The 27956-nt window shown below is 35.7% G+C and overlaps 1 protein-coding gene across 1 annotated transcript; it reads right to left on the reverse strand.

Annotated features, from left to right (window-relative positions):
* Positions 1-633: 633 nt before the first annotated feature.
* AK7 (adenylate kinase 7) lies at positions 634-27923 on the reverse strand. The gene is made up of 18 exons (XM_086462799.1): positions 27846-27923; positions 27063-27258; positions 25845-25967; positions 24753-24847; positions 23950-24060; positions 20126-20209; positions 19497-19585; positions 18883-18973; positions 16363-16440; positions 15476-15625; positions 13856-13984; positions 13396-13537; positions 11787-11915; positions 10703-10768; positions 8602-8799; positions 4143-4363; positions 1840-1998; positions 634-672 (listed from the first exon to the last, which is right to left on the reverse strand). The coding sequence occupies exons 1-18, from the start codon at positions 27921-27923 to the stop codon at positions 634-636; spliced, it is 2178 nt and encodes a 725-aa protein (XP_086318925.1).
* Positions 27924-27956: the final 33 nt, after the last annotated feature.

The following is a 27956-nucleotide window of genomic DNA, read 5'->3' on the forward strand; positions in this document are numbered from 1 at the left end:
AAAACCCATGTATCAAAGACTGAATGATGAAGAGAATTAAATGAGAACTTCACCCCTTTGATACCAAAGAAAACCCCAAGTTTTACGACATAACCTGTGCTGGGAAACTGTTTATCCAATCAATCTTCAGTGCAGCACAAGAAGACTTACATTGTGTGATTTTTTGCCTCTTGGTAGCTGGGAGGGGAAATAAAGAGAGCTTGCTGCTTCTATTTATTTCCATTTTCAGTGAAAACGCTTTTTTTTTTTTTAGAAAAGTTTTTCTCAGCCTAGCTGCCTGCATCTGCTGTGGATCAGGGCAAGAATATATTGCTTAAATAGAATGTGTAATGAAAAAAATCCAGGAAGAAAATTTTGGAGAGAGGACCGATTCTTGTGGTTTACAGTTTCAAATAGACATATGACATACAGATGCATAAATATATCAATTGTTATGTGCACTAAATGGTACTTCGGTAAAAGGAGTATTAAAAACTCAATACAACATAGTAATAAACTATAAGAAGTAAAAATGGAGATTACATAATATGCCTAAACAAAAATAAATTCAGAAATGAAGCTATTTAAAATGCATTAGGAATGTTCTGCTTTCTATTTCATAATTTTGACAGCTGTTAGGATTTAACATTTATCTCATTCAGTATCCAGGCTGTTCTTGAAGAGATATTCTGCCTATAAACAGAAAAGTGTCAAAGTTACACTTACTTTCAAGTCTCCAATTTTAAAAGTTTTACAAAATAACAAAAATCCAGTGGATAACATTGCTTTAGACAAAAGCACAGAAAGTATTAAACGGCTCTAAAATGTAATTTCTGGCAGATACGTCAGAGAAACCCCTTCCCCACAAATACCACGCAAAATACCATCCACCTCGTTCTCCCTCTTGGTAGCAGTCACCCCATCTCTATTGTGGGCAAGAGAGCTGTTTGTGACAGTATTTGTCACTCTATGGAAAATCCTAGGGAGTACCCTAGGGCCTGATTTCTGGACCCAGAAGGGTAGTGGGTAATACAGATCTTTAAAAGTTTTGCAGTTAGTAGGGAAGATCTCTTGCTGCTACAGCTACAGGTAGTTGTTACTCATCAGTAAGCGAAAAGGTTAAAACAATTAATCATTCCTTAGTGCCTGAAGTGTCAAGCAACACTGATGCTTTAATTTTAAGCTTTTGCTTGGTTAATTGAATGTTTCTTTTCATTAAAACGGTGATAGCTTGTTAATACATTTCTTAGGATGTGCAGGAAGAACAGCAACAACTTTACAGCATCTGAACTCTTGTCTGAATGCAACCCCTGCCCTGCTGTCAGCCGAAAGTTGAACTAGGTGACTTCCTGAAGTCCTTTGCAACTGGAATTATTCTATGAATGTCTTACAGGATTTACTCATCAATTTATCTGTGTATTGTGAAGGGAATTATGAAAGAGCTTTCACTTCTCATTACAGTAATGTGTTCAGTTGTACCTAGAGGGGTGTAAGCAGGATGGAGATTGGTGTCCCCCTTTCTGCAGGCCTCTGTGTCACAGCAGAATTGGCAGGGTATGTAACACCTGCAGAGTGTACACACCAAAGGGAAGCAGATTCTGGTAGTGATTCTTGTCCCATTACCGTTTAGCAAAGCTGGATTATGCCCTTACTTGGGCAATAGATCTCACACAGAGTTGCTGGGGTTTCAATTTTCACAATAATTACTGCTCAGCAGAATTGCAGATACTAACCGTTAATTAATTGTTTATCATGACAGTGGGGAAAAAGAATTTAAGTAAAGTCCTTATGTTAGTAGAGATTCTTTGGGTCTACATGAATATTCAAACATATTTAATAAAAAAAAGGTAATCACCTTACCAGAAAATCTACTGGATCATCTGGCCTGATCCTACAGCATTCATTTATCCCTTGCATAAGTGTTGGCATGACATTCTTCATTAAATAGTTCCGTAGTGGAATGGACTGGGCCTCCAATAACTCTTGTTCTTGTCTTTTCACTTCCTCCCGATGTTTATTCTACAAATAATGGACAAAATCATAAAGAATAAGGTTTATAACACCTACCAAATAGCACTTAACTAAATAATAGTGGTGGCCTAGAGAAAAAAAATAGTGCTAGAAGCTGTGGACAGAACTTGAAAACTCACAACTTGGCAGGAAAAACTAGGAACTGCTTATTAAATTTAGAGTACACAGCACACTGAGGACAAATAATTGAACATGATGAAAACTGAAATAATCTCCTTTGTAAAATTACTGGTTTTTTCTCTCTTTAACACCTAAAAGGGGGTTTGTTCTACAGTGTTCCAGTGGCCTGTTTCCATCAGATATGTGGCAAAATGGCACTGTATCACTCAAAAAATTAGTACTATTGCAAATGCAGACGGTTTCTTGAGGGTTCTTTGAACTGAAGGGGAAGGAGAATATTTCCAGTCAGAAGAGAACCCTGACTGTCTAGGTAGCTATATTGTGTTGTTTTGTTTGTTTGTTTATTTGTTTGTTTTGGGTTTGGTTTCTTTGCTTTGTTTTGTTTTTATTTCATTTATGTCATTTTTCAAGGGGGATAAGAGTTAAACAGATTAAAACCACAGTGAATTATATCTGTTTACACCAGCCAAATTTATTATTGAATTCTGGCTAAATCCAATACAATGATCTCACTCAAAAAGTAGGAGGGGTGGGTGCTGCAAGTTTTTCTTTCTTCCATTTAATAGCACTTAAGAGTATGCATACTTGCAGTAGTTTTAGCCAGAACATTATTCAAAAACATTTTATTGTCCTCTTTTCTCTCATTTTATTCATCTGTAGCCTGAGTCATATATAGATACAGCAAGCAGATGATACTCCCAAGACTGCTTTTCTATACTGAAGGCATAACACAAAAGTAATGTTCACATCAAGCTGATATACCAATACCTGTAAAAGTTATTTACCTTATTCACTCAATCCAAGAGTGCTATTGGGTCAATCTTACAAGTGGTCTTTGGTCATAACTCAGAGTGAGTAATCAACAGCCTCAAGGGCAAATGAATGGTTGCTTAGATTTCCTGAGCATCTGTCTATTTAAAAGGATAAACTTAAGCACATTTTCTTTCAACACCCACTTTAGCATTGAATAATGCACAGTTTGCTTTCTTTAAAGTTAGATGGGTTTGGATTGAATATAGCTAAAAATGTGTTAACTACCCTTACTTATCTTTTAGACAAGTTTACAGAGAGTACAAAATGCTATTTAATGTTGAATGAAGCTGTAAATAAGCATAGAGATACAAAGAAATTTTATTTACGGGCCAACATCAGCACAACGTAAATGCTTCTTTAAAAGTGAGTAATTTCCAGGTATTATTCCCCCATAGATGTGTGTGGGCATTCAAACTCAAGAGAAGGACTTCTCTGTGGACTGATCAGTTTGTTTTCAAATAGCTGTAGAAGACAATAGAAGAACTGCCTTCTGGTGAAACAACCTGACTTTGGGTGTGAACAAGAACGTTCTTATAGTATGCATTTCAGGTTATTTACCTAAAATGTCCTTAGGTGTGGCAAAGTAAATAAGGAAAATGCATCAGGTGCAAATCCTGTGAGGTCACAGGAGCCTAAATACCAAGTACTTATTAAAATGTTAGCAAACAAAAAGCATCCTTCAGACTGCATCAGGTAGTGCTCACTGAACTGAGGACTCGGCACTGAAAGGTGTTTCTCTTGCAGGCTCAGAAAACTTTCTGCAATATTGATCAGTGTTGAGTTAAAAATCTTGTTTGAAAGGCATGATAATGAAGACTTGGTCAGCTGCTTAGAAGTAAAGTGAACAAAATGCAAAAGACCAAGAAGACTGGTTATAGCAAAACACCATTGATTATAGTAGATATTTACAAATGGTAAAATAAAAGAGGTATGGCACAGCAACAACAAGAAGAGTATTTTAAAGACATGCTAATACCAACATGCAAAAAAAAATACTGTGTCTAATAAAAAAGAGACTATATTCTTTAGGTTGGGCTGCAAAATGCACTGTGAAGATAATCTAACCCAGACCTAAAGTATGATGTAAGGAACTAGAGTATTTATGCCAAACTGTCTAAGTGTATTTACGTAACAGATTTCTGGAAGCCATCTAAAACAGATAAATAATAATAGTTTCCCCAAAATGTATATTAACTTACCCACTCTTCCCAATTTGCCATCCTCTCAGCCCTTTCCTCAGCTTCTATACGCTCTCGTTCAGCTTTTTCTTGAGCTTCTTTGACAAGGCGTTCCTCAGCTGCTTTGCGTTCCAAATTCTCTTTTTCTTCATCTGTCAAACCATAATTCCGAGGTTCTCCAATTTCCTTGATGATCTCTTTTACGATAAATCGGTTCTCAGGATCTTCAAATTTGGCTACATCTTTTAAACAATACAAGAGAGAACTTTTCAAGGCTTTTGTCAATTATCGAAGCACATTAGTAAATAATTGCAAGACCTAAAAACATATGGTGTTCACGTTGTTCGAACGTTTCAAATGTAAGATGTTATTTTCAGTCGCTTATAAATGTCAGGTTTTTGCTACATAGAATGAAGTTTTCTACTTCTGATTTTCTTTTATATATTCAGCTAAAATAGTTTGTCTTTTTAAGATGATGTAAGGGAGAGATGTATTAAAATAATTGTTACAACCATTCTGTTTATCAGTTGCAGCTTGCCTAAGTTTTGAAACTTGAAAATGAGATGTTCCTTTCACTGGTCTCATGTCAACTTGTCCAGATGTATAAAACCATCAGCTTTTGACCCTGTCTTCCTGGCAGGTTACACAATAGGTTAGTAGGATTTGGGAACAAGCTCCAAAGTTTTCAGTTATGCAGGTTTACAAGTACTCAGACCTGTCTCTAGTTGAACTCTTACTGTGTTATAACTACAAAACAAATCTGTAGCTTCATGTAGGAGCATAGAGACTGCACAAGACCTTCTCTTTCAGTTCATTCCTTCTCTGTTTTAATTGCTACAAGCTATTTGCGTATTAACCTTGAAAAAAAAAAAAAAAAAAGAAAAAGAAGAACCACAGCAAAGTGGAGACTGTCTCCAGGGTTTTCTGGGCTCTGTATGCCTTCAGTGTGGGCAGGCATCTGGCAGAAAGGGTATAGAAATGTGCACGGAAAAGAGGAAAAGTGGGCATTCCAGGAATCCAGAGAACACAGAGATAAAGGGCTTGTTCAGTGGTAAGGGACTGGAGATGTAAAGGCACAGAAATGGGTCAGGAGAGCAAGCAGAGGAAGGGGAAAAACCAGACTGACTAGAATACAGATTAGATGAGAATCCAGTAGTCCCTACTCCACAGCCCTCTGCTTTATGAAGTTATTTTGAAAGCTATTGTCAAAGCACACTTCCCATTTCTTTCTAATCACTAATTCGGACAGAAGTTAGCTGTCCGATACTATTATTCCAGGAGTTTAAGTGTTTGTGATTTGGACCTGAAGTCCAAACTCTGCTAATGAATTAAGGAGAAAGCTAATATATTTCTACTTGCCATTTCTTTTACAGCTTCTTCTTTCAAAAAAACCCAGGAATTACATTCCTGAAGTATTCCAAATTAAAAGACTCTCTCAGCATTGAATTTGAGGTCTCATTTGTTTCTTAGATGGCAAAGCAAGACTACAATGCTATCATAATTAACTGAATTTATCCTCAAAAATAAATACCTTTTAAATAAAAAATTAGGTTAGTACTGACACTAATTGAAAGAAAAGATCACCAGAAAAGGAGTTCATAAATTAAGATCTTCAAAGGAAATTATTGTTATAACTTTAACATGCCATTTTGTAGGTGATCTAACATACCCATGTCATCATTCACCATTTGCAGATGAGAAAAACAAGACACAAGATAACTGACTTGCAGACTTCGTGCAGTGAGTCACTGTAGCAAAATAGGGTTTCCAGAATCTTGAAGCCCACTCCTTTGTACTAATTGTGTTTCAGACTCAGAAAAAATAATAGTCATAAAAGCAATTCATAAAGCCATATGTTATGATTTTCTAAAATTAAGGTGGAAGAAAGATTGATTTGATATTTAACAAATCAAGCACAATTTTTTAAGCATTCCCCAGTAAATTCCTTCAGAATGTGACTGAGAAAATATTTGGCGCTCTGCTTGAATCTGATGCTACTTAATTCTATGGATCTGATAACCTAACTGAAACACTAGCTAGAATGAAGGGGTATTTGCAGAGCTGAAGGTTCCTCACTGAAGTTATGTTTGCAATCTGTCCTTACCATTTTACAACAGAAAGCTATATGCTTGCATACTTTGGTGGGTAACAATCAGTGATGTGAATACCGGTAAAGAGGCAGTTCCTGAGATAAACAGGACCAAAAGAGGATGGTCCTTTGAAGATGAGAATCAACACTATAAACTGAATTTGAAAACCATTTGTAAGTCACTGAACATCACAGTTGTGATACCTCAATAATTAAAATTAGTAGGCTATTGAGTTTCATTGTTGGAAATGTACTAGAGTTTAAGAGTAATCTTTTGGCATAATTCTTAGCAGAAAACACCACAATATTCTACCACAAAGTATACACTTTATAGTCCCCACCAAAGTAAAACATGGCCTTGGGCAGTGCTACTACTTGCATATCCAGAAGTGTATAAGATAAGAATATGACCGACTGATGGCATTAGACCTTAATATTTACCATTTCTTAAATTTACTTTCTGTAGCAGAATTACCTCAATTTTAGAATGATTATACTAACACACTGGGTTTTTCCACTGCTACACTTCCTAACAACACACATATGGTATTATTCTCAAGATAATCTCCATGACTGACATTAAATAAAAAATTTAGGAAGGCAATTATGACCGAGGCTGTTCAACAATGAACTTCTCATAGCTCATCTCAAATGGACATTCCAAATATCAGCAGTTTGATTTTAGTTGCCAGGTTTTCCCTTTGTTGTTTCTTCTTGTTTCTTTTCTCCCTGCCCCTCCGCCCTCCAAAAGTTTCTTAAGAGTGTTGTCACCTTGATCTCACTGGTTTTGAATAATCAGATTATAGTAATCTTCTCAAGATTTCCCAGTGATGACCATTTTCTAGATAGTGTGTAGGGATGACAGATTTTCTCGCATACAAGTATAGTGTGAAATAGAAACAGTTCTAGCCTTCCACCTTTAATTTCTAATCATTTTCTTTCATGCTTCATCATTTACAGATTACCCATATATTGTCATAGCATCTGAGGACAAGTCTAAAGAAAAAATATAAGCAACGATAATATCGAAAGTCCGTGAAAATATACTATTACACCAATGTGGAAGGATGCCAGCACAGAAGTCTGTAACCTAAGTCAGAAAAGAATTTTGGTGATTTAGCCTAAAAAAATGAACAATTAAACCCCCTATTTTTAAAAGCAGGTGTGAAGGACAGTCTGTTTTTTTTTTTTTTTGCCTTAAACAACCTGTTTTGCAGATTTTACATAAGTGTCTTAAACAAACCTGTTTTACAATGCAAGTTGTATGTACTAGCCCTAAAAAACAGCCTGCTTTGCAGTACAGCCTGCTCCAGGGAGGACACAAGCCCTGCAAAGGTGGAGCAGAACTCACTCCTCAGAGATAAGAGGGTGGAGCGGTGTTCTGCCTTCAGAAACTTTAGTTGGGGCAATCGATAAGGGGGCTTCAGTTGAGTGGCTACCCAACCTCCCCTATCCAAATGGACAAACCCTGCAGAAGTGGGTGTTTCTGGACTTGGGGAGGCCCACTTCCTAATCTACAAGTGGACACTGGACTTGAGGAGGTCCACTCCCTTATCTATAGTGGACAAAACCCCCTTGGAGCCCCCAAAATATTGTATACTGCACCTGCATCCTAATTAGCATGGAAAGCGAGAAGAGGAGGGGATAACGTGAACAGGACCCATGAATATTAATGGAAGGGAGAATAAAAATACCCATAATCAAGACACATGTGTGCACCCACTGCTGAAGAACCAAAGATCAGACTGAACCTGCGAGACATCGCTGGACCCCAGGAGTGGTGATATATATTTATTTCTCCCTCCCTCCCTTCCTTCCTTCCTTCCTTCCTCCCTTCCTCCCTCCCTTCCTCCCTTCCTCCCTTCCTTCCCTTCCTTCCTTTCTCTCTTGCTTCCTTTCTCTCTTTTTTTCACTCTTTTTTTTTTCTCTCTCTCTATTATTAGACAAAACTAGGGAAAGCCATACTTTTATCCAATCTATGAAATATTACTATTATCTGATCTGTGAAATATTACTAATAAAGTGTGTTATTGCTGCCAATCTACTGACCAAAGAAGATTATTAACTTGCTACCTTTGCCGAGCAAAGTGGCTCTGCTGTGCAGAGGAAAAGCCCTTTTAAAAGGGAGGATACAAAAGATTCACCTACCCGGAAACCCACCGAGTGGGACGGGACAACAGTTTAACTGTACGAGAACAATTCAGAATCCTTATGAGTATACTGATATTTTTGCAGGTATATAATTAAATGCTTGTTGTATTTGTATTCTGTGACATCAATTAATAATATTATTTATTTATGTACACTTACTATATTATCTTTGCAAGTGTTGCATTTGTAACAACAAAAATTTTTATTCATATTTCATCTGCTAATTTTATTATTTCATACCAATAAGCTGAGGATGTATTTCAAGTTCATCAAAATAGTTGAGAACAGTCTTATCGTCTGTGTTTAACTCTCTGAAGAGATTCAGAGATTGCAGAAACCGGTCCTGGGTATAATGAGTTCCAGCAACAATTCTCTCTGGCAGATTTATTATTCTGTTTATAAGGAATTCATCAGATGCGGTCAAAGAAATAACAAATTCTGTGAAGAAGAACACATTATCAGTGCCCATTTATTATTGTTTTTCCTCTTTCTTACCTATTTTGTGTTTATAATAAATTTTAAACCACAAATGAACATAGATGTGAATTGTATATATATTTGTAGATAATTATCAAATGCTTATATTCAACTTCTCCATTTAGAGCAATTCAACAATATTGAGACATGTCTGTAAAGAAGCTACATATTCCAGTTTCAACAAATTCTTTCTTAGAACTATCAACAAGACTATGCTTGCAATAAGCAGCACAAAAATCTTAACAGCAGCAATGCAGCATAGTCCAAATTTTCTGAGAAAGCTATCATACAACCAGTACATGTAACAAGTATAGGAGGAAAAAAAATTCTTGTGAGTGGTGCAGCCAAAGCAACAAGTAACACTGGAAAATTTAACAACTCCCTTGTTTTTCAAGTCATCAAAAGTCATCAGCCTGCATTGTGATTTTTAATCTTGCAAATAAAACTGTATCTGCTGAATTAAAGAAATAAATAAAAAATCAAATAGTGCATTAAAGATACTATGCTACCACATGCTATAAAATTTAGTGTCAATGTTATTTTAGTACTACTGGTAGACAAAACCACCAGAAATCTTTCAAGGATCTGTATAAAACCCCTTCTCCTTTCTTCACTTCACAAAACTCATATTTGTAGTTTCATTAGGCTGAATTTTGCAGTATTTATTAACTCAACAAACAATTTGTATTTATTACATATGACCATGTAATTTATCACAATGCATTCTGATATTTCTATTAAGATCGTTACTCAGTACTACTGAAACCTGTTAATTTAACAAAGCCAGGAAGTAATTTTTCTAACATCAGAGATAAATTTGCAGAATCAAGCACAGACATGGGCCCCCTCCCAGCTCCACCCTCCGCCCCCGCCCCCCTCTGAAAAACCTCGAAAAACCCCAAAAACAAACCCAAGAAAACCTCCCCAAACCAACAAAAATCCTCTCTGGACCATTCTGCTTTCTAAGACAAGTTTTCTCCCAGGTTTGAGAAGGCATCTTCTTAAAACAGATCCCATGCCTGAGGTCTTTGTTGTGGGAAAGAAAGTGGTACTTCTCCAAACCATCAAAATAATTCCTTCACATTTCCTCTTTTGAAATGGAGGCTAATACTGGTTTTGTTTATGAATTACAGAAATTATTTACTTCAGAAATCAGCAATTCATAAGTGGTTACAAACTTGGTAGAAGTCTTGCTTTTTAAATCAAACCTTTATCCCCTTCATGCTTACAAGCAAGGACTGAGGAATTTTTCAGAAAGTTCTGAATTTTCTTCACTCCCACTGAAGCAAGTAAATTACAATTTACTGAGACATTAAGCATTTGAGCTATTCAACCTTAATACTATCTAACTAGACATATCTTGTAGTGCAAAATATGCCAAATGTATTTTTTGAATGTAATAAAAACTTCCTAAGAAATCGAGAATAGCAAAAACACCAGGATGAAACCATTTCTGTATAGATGAAAACTGCTCTATTTTAATTCTCAACTTAATTTATGCATTAAAACGAATTTGGTAACATCTTTCAAGATATCACACTAAAAAGAAACTTATGGGGGTTTTAATATGCTAAGTTCAGGAGCTGACATTTATTCCATCAGTAGCTGCTGTAATCACAACAAAGACAGCTACTACTATTGTTATCAGCCAACAGAGAAGAATAAAATACCCACAAACCAAACTAAAACCTTCCTTTTGATTAATTGTTCACTTTCAAATAAAAGGGCAGCATCACTACATGAATTAGACATTTTTGTTATGTTAAATTAAATATGAACAGATGGAGTGATATTTTAGGCTTCTTGGTGGCAGCAGTACTTGAAAACTCCTCTGTTTATTTAAAAAGAAAACTATCAGACTTACCAGGTGTGATTAATTCATCACATTTAGGTATTTTGCCTTTAATTTCTTCTCCATCTTCACTTTCGACTAAAGCAAAAGTAAGAAACGATTGACATTTTCATTTGAAGCAACAATATCATTCTATTTGCCAAAAATGTGCCCAGTACAAACACAGATTTATCTATAATCAAATGATACTAACTGTTGGAAATTAATCTAACCTGGGCACCAGATTAGACAATTCATTAAATAATTTGTGCTGCCAGCCAGCACAGAATTCTACCTTGGGACACCAATAGTTGTTTGCCTATACAGTAGAAGCACACACATGCATACACAACTTGTGTCCGTACTGCTGTCCCGACCCTGACCTCCCCTCCTGCTGAGTACATTATTCTGCTAAAAACAGAGACAGGGCTTAAAGCAGTGGGTAGAAATGTTTTACAGTGGTATGGCTGAAATTATTTCTGCCACTAGTGTCTGCTATTCTGAGTAGTCATTGAAACTGAAGAGCATCAGCTGAGCACGATGATTTACAGCCCAGCATATTGAGCTGAGCAAGACTGGTTTTTGTTTTCCTTCAAACCTCACGATGTAACTTACCTATGGAGATTATTCTTGGTCTTAATGCAGGGACAATGCTTGCTCACAGTTTGAAATCGCAGAGCTCCTCTGAAGTCATACCTACTGTAGCTGATCTAATACACCCACTCTAATCTGGTTTACAAAAGATGTATTGATGCACTGGCTGGATCCCCTCATTAAACAGCCCTTAAATATTATGAAGAAATTCTGCCTTAGAGCTTGCTTGACTGGAGTAGACCAACACAGAAGAAAGCACCCTCCGTACTTATGCATCTACTTAGTACTTTGACAGAAAGACAGTCTGCAAACTGTCTTGTGCTTAAATTAAATAAGGTGCATTACAATCCTTCTTGCATTTTAAGCATCATGTGAAAACAACTTTGTTTTGTGTCCTGCATTGCAGTCATTACAGTGCTGATGAGCTTTAACTACTATGGCACTGAGAGTAATAATGATAATGACAATATTAGCAGCAATTAAAAAAAAAAGCAGCAATGAAACCAAAAGCAGCAGTACTTACAATCAAAAAGACCTTTTGCTTGGTCATAGGTCTCTGGGAACCCATCTAAAACATATCCCTGATTCCTACAAGGCATAGATTCAAGCTTATCCTTCACAAATTTAACAACATACTGATCATCTAGATGACCTAAGACACAAAGAAGGTTAATAGGTACCTAGTTCATGCGAACAGAGATATCTGAAATTGTTTTACTAACATTTTAGTTAATTTATCAGAGAAACTTCTATTTAGACCCTAAAAAAAGTATGTATTTTGAGTGACTATTTGTATATTACATGTTGTCAGCGATCTATGGAATATAGATGTGTAGGTATAAAATAAAATTAAATATCAGAACTTTGAGGATACTAAACATGAAATTAGGATGGGTTTTTTTGGAATAACGCAATTAGATTTTAATAATGGCAAATAAATATTTGTAGAAAAAAACGTGACAGAACAGTCACTTTCTATTTACAATTAGCAATAAGACTTAAAAATAGTCTTGCAAAAGAAACGTGAGATAGTTTAATTTTCAGATTAATAGATTGAGATATGAAGTGGTTTATTAATTTGGCCTACATTGTTGAGCAAATAAGTGGGAGTAAAAAGTTTGGTTTGATCTGATTTTTTTTCCTTTTTCAAACATTGGCTCCAGTTTCGTACTTTATTGTGCTTTGGCTTTTAGAAGTCTTAAATATTTATAATCCATTGTAATCATAAAAGTATGTTACTATTTGAAAAGGCATCCTGATTTTAAACAACAAAGCAAGGCATGCAGAAGAGATGCTGCCATAGATCTCATTACTGAAGCTTTTGGGTGCGTTAGAAGTTCATGGCTTTGCAGATACACAAGATCCAAATCAGGCAAACCTTTAGTGATAGGATGCATTTTTAAGAGGGATCACTTTATACCACAAAGAAAATGTGAAGCACTAAGTCGAAAACCACATGACTTTGTTGATACATAGGTGATAATTAGTACTTTTGAGTAGTGTCAATTTTCATGGACCCTTTTCAATCTGCAGACTTTAAAATTCTTTACAATCTTCAGTAAATACTATTTACTTTTTTAAAATGGCCAAAATGAGATATAAGGTACTTAAAGAACCCCCACAATCTCATATGACAGTGCACTAATTCTTTTTCTTACTAGAATACTTCTTTGAAAATTTGATAAAGGTATGCTTCACTAACTTTTTATTTTATATTTTATAAATTTTGCTTCCTGTTCCTCCCTGTTTCTTCCTGAGAAGAAATTATGAAGTTTTTAAAAAAATCTGGCCAAGAATCTAATGCTTCCAAGTACACCGTTGTTACTTGTATACCAAATTGTAGGTTAAAAAGAATTACATAAAATATATGAAGTAGAAAGATAGAACTTCTACAATTAAAAGAGCACCACAGTATTTTAAAAATATATTAATTTTGATATACAAGGTATATAACATATAATGTAAAATAGTGTATTTGATTTTAAAATAGGGTACATACAGATGGACAGCTCATGACTCCTGCTTTTAACAGGAGGTAAAAGTCCTAAAGCACCAATTTACTTCCCGATTTTCCATTTGCCTAGGGTTGCACTAGTTACCTAAATCCCATCTTGGTACTTTGTATTTCCTACCTGCATTCTGCTCCATGCTTTCTTTTATTCTAGCTAATAACTCGTGAGCTGCTTCTACATTTTTAACCTCCTCCTCTTCATCATCTTCTCCCTCTTCTCCCACACTGTCAGAGTCCAGTACTTTAGAAGCCACAATTTTCTCCTGAAGACAAGATCATAAATATGAATAGAGTCAGAAATTCCATAGCTACATTTCTTTTATACACCAGTGTAATAAAAGGAAAAAAAAAAAATTCATTTTATGTATGCTTCTGGACAGTGAGATATTGAGATACTGAGCAACATACTGAGCAACCTTCTGTCTCTAAAAAGAGTTCAGTGCATCCCCCAGAGGTGATCAGTATGTCAGAAGACATTTCCATTCTAAAATAATGGAATTATAACTAATTTTTAAATTATGCCAAACATTTTAAAATCACAGAAATGAAAAGAGTGTCAATATTAGAAAACAGCAACACACCAGATTTGCTATTGTTTCAGAAATCACATCATTTATCTTAATGTGATGTAGCTTGTAGTGTTTGCAGAGCTCTTCAGCAATGGTAGATTTACCAGCTCCGGGAGGACCGTGAATGTAAACTTTGAGAGGCTGGGGAAAAAAAAAAAAAATATATATATAACATCATTCAAACAATATGCAATATGGATGTTTTCTGTAAAAGGAACAATCTTTTTTACTATAATTAATATGAAATAACAATTATTATAATTAAAACTGAAAATATATTTTAGTTTTATTAATTTATTTATTTCTCACTGAATATCTGCTATGTCACCTGCAGGCTTTGAATAACAGATACTTAAATGCACAACTTTACCATTGGAGAAAAAGGACACTTCTATTTAGTAGACTCACAGACCAACTTATAGTGGCGCTATTAGCGTTTGAATGATCAAGAGACAAAACAAAACCCCATAGCTAGGATGCAGTGAATTTTGAAATGAGGTGGCCAATATTCTACTACACACATACAATAGCTCTATTTCCCAACTGAGGTAGAGATACTGTCATCACAATGCTTATTTTGACCTCAAAAATTTCAGATCCATCACAATCTTAAGATATTATCAATTTCTCATTTCAGCCTACCTAGCCTGTGGATGAGTAAGATTCCAGTATACACTTATTAAATATATTACGCAACAAACTCAAAATCATGCATCATTAACTGCCGATCTTAATTCAGTAAATCTGACAGTGCAAACCCTGCAAATTTAATAGAGTAGTGACAGGGACAGAGGTCTAGCCAGCCTCCCCTCTCTTTGCCTCTTGAGATGTCTATATTTTGTGCTGAATTTTTTGAATTACACGCATATGTACTCAGATGCAGTAGTTTAACCCAAACACAGATCTGTTAATCCTTTCAGAGCTACGCAGGGACTTTTAATGAACAACCTTGAACGACAATAGTTGTATTTTGCTTTACACCTCCTGAACTCTTGCTCAAAGTTTGAACAAGATTTAGACATGCTGAACAGCTTTATCATACCAATCAATACTTGAATGTGTGCAAGCATTTTTCTGCACCTTTCAATAACCTTCCCTATACATTTGAATACAGAAGTTCTAAATATTGAGGTAACATAGGAAATAGCTAAGTTACTCAGTACATTATGCAATAGAGGAGGGTAAAATGAAAGCTACACTGCAGTTGAGTATTCTGGCTCACTAAATATAATGAGGGACAAAATACTCACCTAACTATTGACTATTATAAAAAAGCTTAAATAAAAGACACACATATTGTGTTCTTGAAGCAAAATGTACCAGGAACGTCATATATTGCATACAGAAACTAGTTGCAGAAAGCAGCTTCTCCATCAGGAAGCTTATTTGCATTTATAGGGTTTCAGTTTTAGGCATAAAAGAAATAAAACTTAATGATTTTTTTTTTAATTAATATTCCATCTTTTTTAACTTCTTCAATTTAATTTTCAGTTTTTAAGTTCACTTGTTTTGCATCTATATCAGTCTTCTATGTATTTTTACTGAAAGAAATTAAAGCCAGTGTTTATATAACCATTTCTACTTGGAAAAAAAGGAAGGTGTACTTTAAATCAACGCACACCGAACCATTACCAGTAATCCTCGACTTTGCTTGTATTCCTTGACGATTTGTTCAATGTTCTCCACCAGTCCTGCCTCAGCAACCCACTTAATGTTGAAAGTCTCTTTCAGAAACATAGATTCCATTCGCAGGTTCACAAGCAACATATCCAAATGCATTTGCTGAGGGAGCAAAGCGACATTTATTTACAGACTTAAGCTATGCATGTTAAAAGAACACTGTTAGCTTAAACTAGAGACAAGAATGGAGGGGTGAGAATAGAAAGACTCAAAGCGTAGGGAAAGAAGGCTTGTGCACAAAGCAAAACAGACTTTTAAAAAATGTAAACATTGTCCATATATATTTGTATGAGTATTCTCATGAACTATTAGAACATGAAACATTAAACAATTATTCTGTACAATACACAGTTTTCATATAATTGCAGGGAATAACCTCTTTCATAAATTTATCATGTACCATCTTAAAACTACCAGGGTTGTAATTTGTTTATTTCTATGAACAGTTTATTCCAGATAAATAGATGAATACAACATAATTTATGTACGCTGTTTTCATCAGTCTTAGTAGCACCTGATTATTAACTTTTTTTGTTACTTTTATCATTTTGTGTAGGTTTTGTTAAGAGTGCTCTGGTATGCTCAGTGCAGCAGTGACATCAGTGTTCTACTGCTGTTCTAGATCAGGCTGTAACTCCTCAAAATAGTCTGTTCTATGATGGTTAAATTTTAGTTTGTTTGTTTTCTAAATTTAAAATCACTGTATATATTTTTAGGCATGTTTTAGGGTTAATTTTTTTCTGGTGAAATATAAAAAAAAGAAATTATATATTTCATGGTATTACATTTCTAAGTCTACATCCTTTCCTTAACTAATAAAGGGGAAAAAAAGTACTAACTGTTAATTCTTTGCTCAGGAATGCATTTTCTTTTGGAATCTTCTCAATTTTTCCTGGTCCAACATTTTTACTGATACACTATCAAGAAAAAAACACACTTATCAAATCAGATCCTTAGAAAAAATTGTACAGGATTTCTGCAGATAAAATATGTGCTTTAAGTTTTATGTTATCCTATACCTGAAAAGTCAGTATACTAATTTGAAATAGACAGATCAAAGAACAGTATATTAACTGTAATGTTAGTATTAAACACCTTTGTTTTACTATATATCACTTCCTCTTTAATACTTGCAATAAAAAAAAAGAAAAAACCCAAACAACTCAAAACCGCAGAAAAGTGTTCTGAAGCTTTTAAATCTATGTACAACTTCCTACTGCTTAAGAAGTATTGGAGACCTATTTTATTTCCCAGGACTTTCCCTTCAGGTTCTTGAAGTGTTTATTCTGTAACAATCAGGAGGAGTTTTCAGATCAGTGCCACCAATAACTCTCCATATTACCATTTTCATTTAATTGTTAGACAGATGTTGTTAGTTACTCCTGCAGCCCTTTAAAATAGAGTTTAAAACCCACTAGATTCCATAAAATCATAAAAATTTATATAGAGCGTCAGGTCAAATCTACATGTATTCCAGCATTCTGCCTCCAACAGTGTCAATTAGTGGATACCTAAATTCAAGTAAGAATGGGAAAAGCATATATGACACTCCTTCCAGATACTCTTCTAATCGTCCCCTGCTTTCAGCTCAGAGACTTCCTGAACTAGAAACAGCTGTTATATATTTAAGTAACTCTCAAGGTATCTCCCTCCCATGTACCTTGCCAGTCTTCCTGCCAAGACAGCTCTCCACATTGCTCTCCCCCCAGCCTGTATTGATACCAGGGATTTCCCTGACCCAGGTGCAGGACCTTGCACTTGGCCTTGTTGAACCTCATGAGGTTCACACTGAGCCACTTCTCAAGCTTGTTCGGGTCCCTCTGGATGGCATGTCAACCACACCGCTCAGCTTGGTGTCATCTGCAAGCTTGCTGAGGGTGCACTTGATCCCACCATCTATGTCACTGATGAAGATATTAAACAGAACTGGTCCCAGTACAGACCCCTGAGCAACACCACTTGTCACTGATCTCCATCTGGACATCAAGCCATTGACCACCACCCTCTGGATGAGACCATCCAACCAATTCCTCATCCACTGAACAGTCCACCCATCAAATCCACATCTTTCCAATTCAGAGAGAAGGATGTTGTGGAGGATCCCATCAAATGCCGTACAGAATTCCAGACAGACGACATCTGTAGCTCTTCACTTGTCCACAAAGAGATTCTGAAGCATTAAGATGCTTCCAAATTCTTACCCCTGCCCACTAATGCACAGCGTCTCTGCTATGTCTTTGTCTTCTCTAAGTGCTCCTTTTATACCATAATCATCAATTTGCCTTATAGATTTTCTGTCAGGCTTTTTGTTCTTTAAGTGTTCGAAAAAAGGATATGCATTTTGAGGCTTTCCTGATAGTTGATCTTCAAGTGTTTTTTTCACTTATCCTGCCAGATTTCACAATCTTTTCTACTCTATTTTCTTCATCTGAACATAACTACAACTTTTTGAAGTCTGACATCTTGTTTTCTTCAACATCCAGTTGAACCATGCTAACTTTCATATTCTCTTTCCCAAACTTTTCTTAATAAGTAGCATGCAATGGTCTTACATGGCTAATAATGTAAGTTTCAACAGCCACTACCCTTCTCCTCTAAGGACTTAATATTTTTAATGTCTTTTGTGTTCATTTTTATATGATGCTCTTTCCTATGGTTGACGATAGCTGCAAAAGTTATTTTGACCTTTGCTTCTTCCATAAGAATGTTGCCTATTTGCATTATGGTCACTTATGCAGAAAGGTTCTTCAACTATTAACTTTTCAGTGAGACCTTGTATATTTACCTGAACCAAAACAAAGGTTGCATCTTCTTGTGAGCTCCCTAATACACTGTCACATGCAACAGTCTTTGATAGACCAAAAATATTGAGCTGTTATGTTTGGTCCTTACATAACATTTCCTCAATGTACCTAAGCAAGCCTCCTATTATATTGTATTAGTTGACTCTCACTGTCAGTGTATAGTTTAACAGTCTCGTCAAGACTATCTAGACTTAATTTCAAAATGCTTGGAGAACTAATTTCTTGTTTTTCAACAAAATCTTCCTCCAAAATGAAGTGAAAAATATCTTAAAGTCTTTGAGTATCTAATTACAGTACTGTGAATGCCACAATTCACCAGAACTTTCTACTTAAGTTAATGACAATACTGCAAGATTTAGTTCTGCAAAATCAGATCCAAGTAATGTGTTTTGTTCAAAGGACAGAAGTCTTGGAGGATTTCAAAATAATTTTCTATGTCATCTGCTCCACAAGATAAATCAGGAAGACCTAGAAACTTCTACTTCAGTAAAATCTATAGCTTTTAAAACCTTAAAGATATCTGGAAAAAAAAAAAAAAAGAATAAAATCTCTTACCTTTATTAATTCTTGAAAAGTGTGCATAGATACATCTACTGCAAGTATATAGTGAGACCTTGGCCTGTGGTCTGCTATATTTTGTAACACTCTGAAATATAGCAAGTACGGTCAGGGCTGGCAGTTCGAGAAGCATACTGGGCTTTCTTCGTAAACGCATTTCAGAAACAGTACAACAGTACAATCTTGCAGAACTTTCAGACCATGACATTTTCATATATATTTTCCTTAATAAAGAAGCACAGCTAGATATTTTATTTGGGAAGAAGTTCAAAGGATAAAAATCAACATCGGTAGAAGATAGTCACTTAGCCTGCTGTAGAGTCCATGATCCATTTCCAGTTCTGTGCCAGTTAACTGGTATCACACTCTAGATTGAGCACTACTAGTAATTTCTTAAAAGCATAGCACCAGTGCAACAGTCAGATAAGGTTTCCAAAAGGCATACCTAGTACTAAAGGAACGGAAATCTCTGTTTGACTCAGTAAGAAGGGCCAAAGAATGTTCTTAAACCCACCCACCCCAATTTAAAAGCCTCAGCGCTCTCTAGTACATTTGAATTTGTTGTCTAACTAGGTATCAGTGACTGTTCAGGGGTATTTTTTTTTACTTACGCTGCTAAATCAAGAACATGAATAGTTGGAATAAAATTGTTTCCATCTCCAAAAACAGGTATTGTGGGAGTCTCACTAAGCCAAGCTATCTGAAAATACAAATGGAGAATGATGTGAGAAGAAAAAGGTTACTAGAGCTAAAAAAAGGAGCATTTGTTTACCAGGCAAATCTGTATATTCAGTATTTAAAGTTCAATTTTTTGACTGATGAATGGAACTGCAGTAAAGGAAACAATTCTTGAGAAATACTGTCGACCTACAAAAACCAAGAAACTTTTTTTTAAAAGAATATTTGATCTTGACAAATGTTATTTTGTATCCCAAATAAAATAAATGCTTGGAAAAAAAGAGAGTATAATGTTGAGAAGAAAGATTTTTTTCCTGATTCCATTGATATGGCAGGCATGCTCTCATACTGTTCAAAAACTATGGAAAAAAACTAAAAAACATATAGAGACAAAAAAAAGTGGAAAAAGCTTCCACTGTAGCTTAAACATTTCAAAGGAATCAAATAACCAGTTTTGTTCACACAAGCATTAAGCTTATCATACCAAAGCTACCAAAAATGCATTAATTCCAGTGTTGTTTGCTCCTAGACATAGAACCTCCAAAAATAGTTGGATGTCTACCTTAAAAAAGTAGTGTAAGACTCCTTCCCCAGCTCCATACTGATGTCCTGAGGCAACAACATAAGTTGAAAATTCATGTTTGTTCTGTGAAGTAAAATCAACAAGAAAGTTTTATAAAAATATGGTACTGCAAATGGGACACTGGCCTACCCTGAAACTTGAATATTTGTGTACTAAATACACAAAATGTGTAAATTATATCACTTAAAATTTGTAGCTAGCTCATTTGTTGCATATAATGTAGTTTCATAAGTCATATTACTAGTATTTCCTTCAGAAAATCATTGCTCAGTCAGAACTGACCTGTCTACATTTGAACTGAAATTCTAAAAAGTTTTTAAGAGTTAAAAAAATTGGAAGTAGTTATGTAAATCAATGAAGTGAACAGGATAACTCATGTTTCAACTTTGTGTTTCCAAAAAAAATAACTCTGAAACTCATTGAAGCAATTTTTTAACTGCATTATATTTGCAATTGACTGCCTGAAGAAGTGGGAAATGCTGGATTGATGATTATACAGTTGCTTTACTTTCATTTTTACATACAATTTAAAAAAAAAAATCCATGAACTATCTGTTTTCCTAACCATACATCACAATCAACCCACATATAGTTTGCTGACCATTATTGCACAATGTCATAAACTCGCCTGTCCTGGCTGCCTGTTTATGTAAAAAGTTACTGCTTGGTTCAGCGTTGAGGATGGTTATATAGAGAAAAAAAAAAGATTTTTAAATCATCTTAAGGAGAAAATCTTTTAAATTAGGAGCAGTCACTTTGAAATTTTTAAGGTGAAGTGAAATTGTTAAATAATTCTCATGTTGTAAAGATCCTAGACATTATATATCTACATAACACTGTGTAAAAGAACCTGCATTTACCAGCAGAGGGAATAAATGCCCAGATTTGGGATCTACTTTTTGTTTGTGAAAAAATGCATCTTTTGTTATCATCTTTATAATATTTCAGAAACATAAAAACTAAAATCACTGTTAGGCAATCTTTGATTTTATAAGCAAAGCATCATATAAAGGGATGACGAGTTATAACATCAGTGTGTTATATCTGTGTACATGCTTTTATCTACCTACAAAATAAAGCTTTGTAAAACAAACTATCTCAACTCAGTTGAATGCAGCAGCTTGTTAGTAATCACAAGAAACATTAAAATTAGAAGACATTACAGATAGCATAAGAACTCCCACACTTAGTTTGCTTGGGTAGTACCATGATAGAAACTATTTCCAAGAGCAGCAGCTCCCAGGATTGCTCTGGACAGACTGCAAAGATGCCCCAGGAGAAGATATCCTGTCATTGCCATCTCCCAGCAGGAAAAACCTGCCTCTTGTGAAAGCACAGGAGATGCTGTTTCTCATCTGCCTTAAGAAGAATGTAACACCTAGGATTTTCTTCCATTTACCCTGCAGTAGCTTCTGCAGTAGCCACTTGTGGAGACAAATCACAGTTTGGCACCGAGTGCCTTACTTCACTGAAATACAAGCCTCTGAAACTGATTCAGGTTCTTTAAAAGTACTGTTTAGTGTCATGAGTCACACATATGAGAAGGTACTACTTGAGATCATTTGGATACACTTAATTAAAAAAAAATAAGGCAATTATTAGGCAAGCTCTAGTTACACACAGCATGTTCAGTCAAGGGTGAAGACCTTCATGATCTTGTGTAATATTCATTAAAGCCACTAGATGTCACGTTCTAGCTATTATAATAACTCCCAGGCTTTGGTTGGTTTATGTTTGGTTGGCTGGTTGGTTTGTTCTAATAAAATGTTGCAAGTGGGAAACAGCTCTAAATTAATGGATTCAGGAACTGCCATGCCACTGAAAACAGAGCTGGGAGATGAAAAGCTCCTCTGTCCTCTGGTTGATAGATGTTTCTCCAAGGACTCTGAATTTGGCAGGACCCCAGAGTCATCAGCTTCTCTCTGAGAAAAGCTACCCAGCCCGAATGCCCTGCCACAAAGGTAAAGGTAAAAAATTGCTAGTGGTCAAAAGAACAGACTTCTGTCTCACAACTCTTGCTGAATTTTAGGCAATATATAGATGAGAGAGACACTAACTCAGAGGGATAAAATTCTGCTTTAAGCAACAACAGCCATTAAATTGCATTCTGAACAGATATGAAGGCAAAGAAATCCTTCTATTCTTAGGTGCGAGATCTCCTCTACATGACTGACACGGCTGCTGGAATCCTTGTATCTCCTGATGAGCTCTTCGCAGGCGAGTGGTAACACTGTCATTTCTTTCACAGATGGCACATTCCCCACATGCCACTGAATTTAGAAATGAGTAAGAACTGTAATCCAGAAGCCTCCAGCCATCAGAGGACGCTAATGTTGATCTGCTGGGAGGAACAGATGCTTTGGAGCCTTCCTGTTCCAAAGTGCTGACAGAAACAAAACAGGGGCAATGACACCCATTGAAGCTGCCCCTGGAGTTCTGGAGGAAAAGGGCTCCTTTGAAATGTCTACAAGAGGTATATATAGAAAATATTCAAGTGGCTTTATTGTGTACTGCTACATGTTGTTCCACTGTCTTCAGCCTGGCAAACATTTAGAAGCTAATTATATTAATACCTTTGTTGTGTAGTGACTCAGTACTTTGGACTCATCAGAAAAATTGAGTCAATATTTCACCTGGGTGTTACTGGTGGCAGAAGTTATTGCGAGGTTTGGTGGACACTGTTTACAATCTTCATGTTTCTGACACCACAAGTATCAAAGTTATTCCATAGCCTTATAACTCCATGTCAGTACAGTAAAACCAAGAACAATTTACCACTGATCTTTCAAGCCGTAAACCAAATTTTACTGGCGCGCTGTACTATTAAACTCATGTTAGAATGGAACATGATTTCTAGTGCTATTTTCTCATTAGGGCGTAAGATGACAAGTGTGTACTCAAATCAGAGTAAAATATTTTTTCCCCCTCTATAATTAGCCTGATAAATTTCTGCAATGGACACTAAATTATATTTATTATGGGAGACTGCTAATACACAAAGAGAATGACTAAATGACATCTTCATCATACCGTGTGTTTCATTGCCTTCCAGTTGTCTTTCCTAACCTCCACAGTACTCCATTGCTAATGACCATAGCGTCAATTATCCTGAGTTGTGAAGCACAATCTAAGCCAGTGTTGGTATTTATTTAATAATAGCTCTTAAATACAAAGAGAGGCATGATCTGCACTCTAGTAAGATTAATAGTCTAATTGGGTTGAAACAAAGGAAGCTGAAGGAAGTGATTTTAAAACACATTTAAAGTGATAACATATATTCTAGTTATTCTGGGTCAGCTCTATGGCCATGATTTTAAGGTGAATTGTACAGTGGAATAAAAGTCCACAAGCCCTCTGCTCCAAGAGCACAAACTATGCAGGAACATGCTAGGTGTGGCCAGAACATATTCTAAGTATTTAAATGAGATATAATATTTAAAGATTCTGCTTTTCTTTAAAACTACACTAATATCTCTTTCCTCTGCATTTTCATTCTCAAGTCTTTCCCTAACACAGGCCCCATGAAACAATACATTTTTTAAATGAGATAAGCATGGTTTACTCACTACCTAAGGAAAAAAGACAGAATTTGGGATTTGTATTATGCAGACACTTATGTTTTAAAAGACATTATAGTCCTCTCTGTACTTCATATTGTATTAGTAATTGATGTTTCCATATTTACCAAGAGAATACCATACTCTTAAAAATTATTTGAATTGTTGGTAATTTCCATTACTGAGATAATGCTCTAAGTAAAAAGAACAAAAAAAACTATTTTTATTAAAAAGTTCTTTACATACAGTTTTCCCAAGTTTGAGAATGAGTTTTTCAGCATTTATGTGATCCATAAAGTTAGGATGAGGCTTTCTTCTGCGATAATCTTCATCAGTAAAAGGAATCTCAGGATCTTCCTTCAAAGGAAAAAATGTGACTGTCACGTATGCCTTAAAACAGAACAATTTTAAAGGCCTAGATGGTTAAAATAAATTCTTTAGAAATATTTTAAAAAACTGTTTTAATATTGTTTTCATTTGAAATTCTTAAAATTTCTGATTCTGATACTTGAGGTTCAATATTCTGAAAATGTCAATAGTTCAATTTTCATTGGAAAAGATTTTAACTACTTTTTATATTTTAAAAAATGTGAATTTTTATTATATATAGCATTACACAAGCTTGAAAAACTCTGTTTCTGTAACACTAAATTTGAGAATTGCAATAGCATACTGCAAAGCGTCCCACATGGTTCCTGACAATACTTAACACATATAAAGATGTATCTATCTATCTGTCTAGACACTGGTTTAAGTATGTATTTCATTAAATACGTAGCAAATATAGGATTTTTTATGACTGAAGGACAGTGCACATTGTGGTTAGCAGTCTCTAATATCTGCCTGTATTATTGTAGCCCAGTGCCTAAACTTGCAAGTAGTGGTTCAGGGTGAAAGGATCATAAGAAAAAACACACTTGTTGACACTAATTTTATTAGCTATTGTTGAAGTACATAGTGAAATACTTTGTTTAATTTAATTTAATTAATATTTTCCATTAAATGGAAATATCCAGTTAAAAAAATATTAATGCTTTCATACTACTTACAGGATCAGGGGGTTTGCTTTTTGCCCAGCTCATTATTGTTGAAATGAGGATGAATAACTTCGGTGTTGCAAAATGCTCTATTTCCATATGTAGGGCTGTCAAATGAAAGCAAAGGATTTAATTTATTGTACTGTGTTACTCAAACTATATTTTTGCTTTTATATAAAGGTGCTGTATAGATATTTATACAATCATGTTCTGTGTGATATGTATTTTTCAACATATACTCTTTATTTGGGTTGGTAGAAAATACAGATAATAAATCAGGAAAGGAAAGAAAACAAATAGACAAATAATGGTAATAAATGAGAAAATTGTTGGAAATCAACATAATTTCCATTGAGCCACATATCATAGGGGAGAAGAAAAAAAGAAACAATCTATACTAGGAAATGATTCATCTTTATAGACTGCTGAGATACTGAAAGAAAATGTAGATTTTTTCATGATTAAAACAGAAAATCTACAGAATTCGAGTAAAGTTTCCTTATTTTATTTTAGAGCAAAATAATTAAATGTGGGTTATGTAGCTTATGATGTTATCCAAGTATTTATACTATAAACAGGAAAGGATAATTTAGTTTAACTACCATATAAAGAACAATATTGTACTGTCACTACAAAAAGATTCCAGATGCCTGTTAGAATTTGCATATTACAATCAGGAAAAAGTTTCAGAAAGATTGTTAACATTATTTTTTATTGGCCTTTTAAGTCAAAATATATTTAAAATAATTATATAAAATATTGAAACATCATTTGAATATCAGAGGAGCAAATTTTGTACCCTTCTCCCAGTGCAAACAGATATGACGATGGTTGATAGTTATTTAGGGAAATAACTGCCTACACAGATATGTCATTTAAAGTGTGGGACCATTCCATGACAGCTTCTCTACCTCATGAATGCTAGAGTGCATTCCATGGTTCCTTGTTAATTAATTGAACAATTCATGCAGTATTTCTCCATCAAGGAACCCAGTTTTATATTACAGTAAACTATATATCCCAGATAATTTCATTATACATTTATGGTAAATTTTGATGGCTATATAGCAACCAATTTTCTGCTCAGTTGATAGCTGTACTAACCAGAAGCAGCCCATGTTGCTTCCTCAATTTGATTTGCATCCTCAGTGATATTATATAAAACAATCTCACATTCAAGCAAGTGACTTAAGAGCTGTTTTCGAGAGGAGACCTGGGGAAAAAATAGTTAGAATCTGTGATTTAAAAAAAAAAAAAAAAAAAAAAAAAATCAAAAACGGTTTTTCTTTTCAATTTTCACTGATATAGTTTTCTAACACTAGGACGTTAGAATAATTCATAAGACAGATATCAAACTTTATCTGTCAGATACAAGTAAGGTGATGAAATGTCAATTAAATGCTGAAAATTCTAATTTACAGTACACAATATAGTTCAAAAATATGTACAATTTTTAGTGGTATTTTAGGATTCATATTTTCAGTGCAGTTGTGAGTATCAAAAAAATCATCTATAACTTTTATAGGTATTTTAAACAAAGATCAGTTGCAGAATGGAGAAGGCATTAAAAAAAATATCCATTTTCTTGCAAATAGCATCCTGTCATTTTTGTTAAATGCAGATTGTCTGCGTCACTTGAGCAAGTCCAACAAATGCTTTGGGCAAGAGCAGTGATTAAGGTTAAATACTGTCAGCCATAATTTTCTGATTGAACAGCTCCGCTGTATAGATGTTTAAATCAAAATTTTCAAATATTTGAAGAGATTCTGGATAATCAATATGAGACAGAGGCAATTTTAGTTTCAGAAAACTATATCAAGCAATAAGCAATCGTATTCTTAAAAGCAAGCCTCCTTTAGTTTACTAAACTCTGGACATATCTATATAGGAAGATGTAGGTATTAGAACAATTAGCTGCTATGAAAGCTGTGATTTCAGTGAACAGTTAAGAAAGGGCAACACTAACTTTGATTCCAGCACCACTAGCTTTAAAATGGTGATAAAAGACACAGAGGAGACAAGAGAGATACTTGAGGTATGTGTCTTGAGGGAAAAAGAAAGCAGACCTGTGAGTCATCAGCATAGAAATGCCCTGTCCAAACCTATCTTTTTTTAAGAATCTATTTTGAGTCTGAGTTCCTTCCTTTTACTATTTGCTGTATCAGACCTAGCAGGGAGGAGACACTAGTGTGCAGGAAGCAGAAAGAATAAAGTATACATGTACAGCTTCCAGCAGCAACAAAAGACCATTTCATTAACGCAGGTCATTTTACATGACTTGCAATATTTCTAATGTTGTCTAATGGCAATCTGAAATAAGATTCTTACTTACTGTGTATGTTTCCTCTGCAAAACATGGTTTAGTACTCTCTGGTTTAGAAAGGGTACCCACTATTTGATAGACTCCCTCCTTTGGCCTACTAGAAACTTCAGCAGCTGAATTATTTTCACCTTCCTCCTCCTCTTCTTCTTCTCCTATGCTTTCAAGTGATGCTCCAACAACACATCTAGATAAATACTGCAATACACAAAACACACACTTGTATGCAAATATACATTGAACGCTACACAGCTTCTCATGATCTCGGGAAGACACCAAGACTATCCGACTAGCCCTGATCCTGTTGTAGACAACATAGCTCTGAGCACAGCTTTCCCTTGAAGAGGGAAACGCGAGAGACTCCTCAGCCTCAGCGGTGATGTTTTTGTGTTCTATGCCTCGAAGTCGAAGGTGTTGGTGATCCCCAGATGCCTCTTTTCTGCAACCTGGCTCGTCTCCGGCAGGTGTTACCGCAGAGACGTTGCCTCTCTGCACAGTCACCAGCTGCTGCCTGAGGTCTCCCCACCTGCTTTATCCACACCTCCTGCTCCTAGCTCCCATTTTTTCTCCTTCTTGCCCCGAGTCCCTCTCCCCAACAGCTCTTTTAGGTGGTCCCAGCTACCCGGCTGGCTTCCCGCCCGGCCGAGCTCGCCGGAGGCCAGCCACGGCTCCCCGCCGCGCTACCGGCCGAGGGCCCGCCGGACGCTCCCCGGCCCCCCGGGCTAGGGCTGGCGGGAGGGTGGCGGCGCCCCAGGCAGCAGCTGCGGGCCGGCCCCCGCGGTCACCTCGCCGATGCTGCGGCCGCAGTAAGAGTCGAGGTGGTTGAGGAAGACCCGCCGGCTCCGCGCCGGCCCCGCCGCCATCGCCACCGCCCGCGCCGGGGACGCGGCCCGTTG

This window comes from Leptosomus discolor, chromosome 3 (genome assembly GCF_034619465.1).
Source record: "Leptosomus discolor isolate bLepDis1 chromosome 3, bLepDis1.hap2, whole genome shotgun sequence".
In the NCBI taxonomy this organism is placed as follows: domain Eukaryota; kingdom Metazoa; phylum Chordata; class Aves; order Leptosomiformes; family Leptosomidae; genus Leptosomus; species Leptosomus discolor.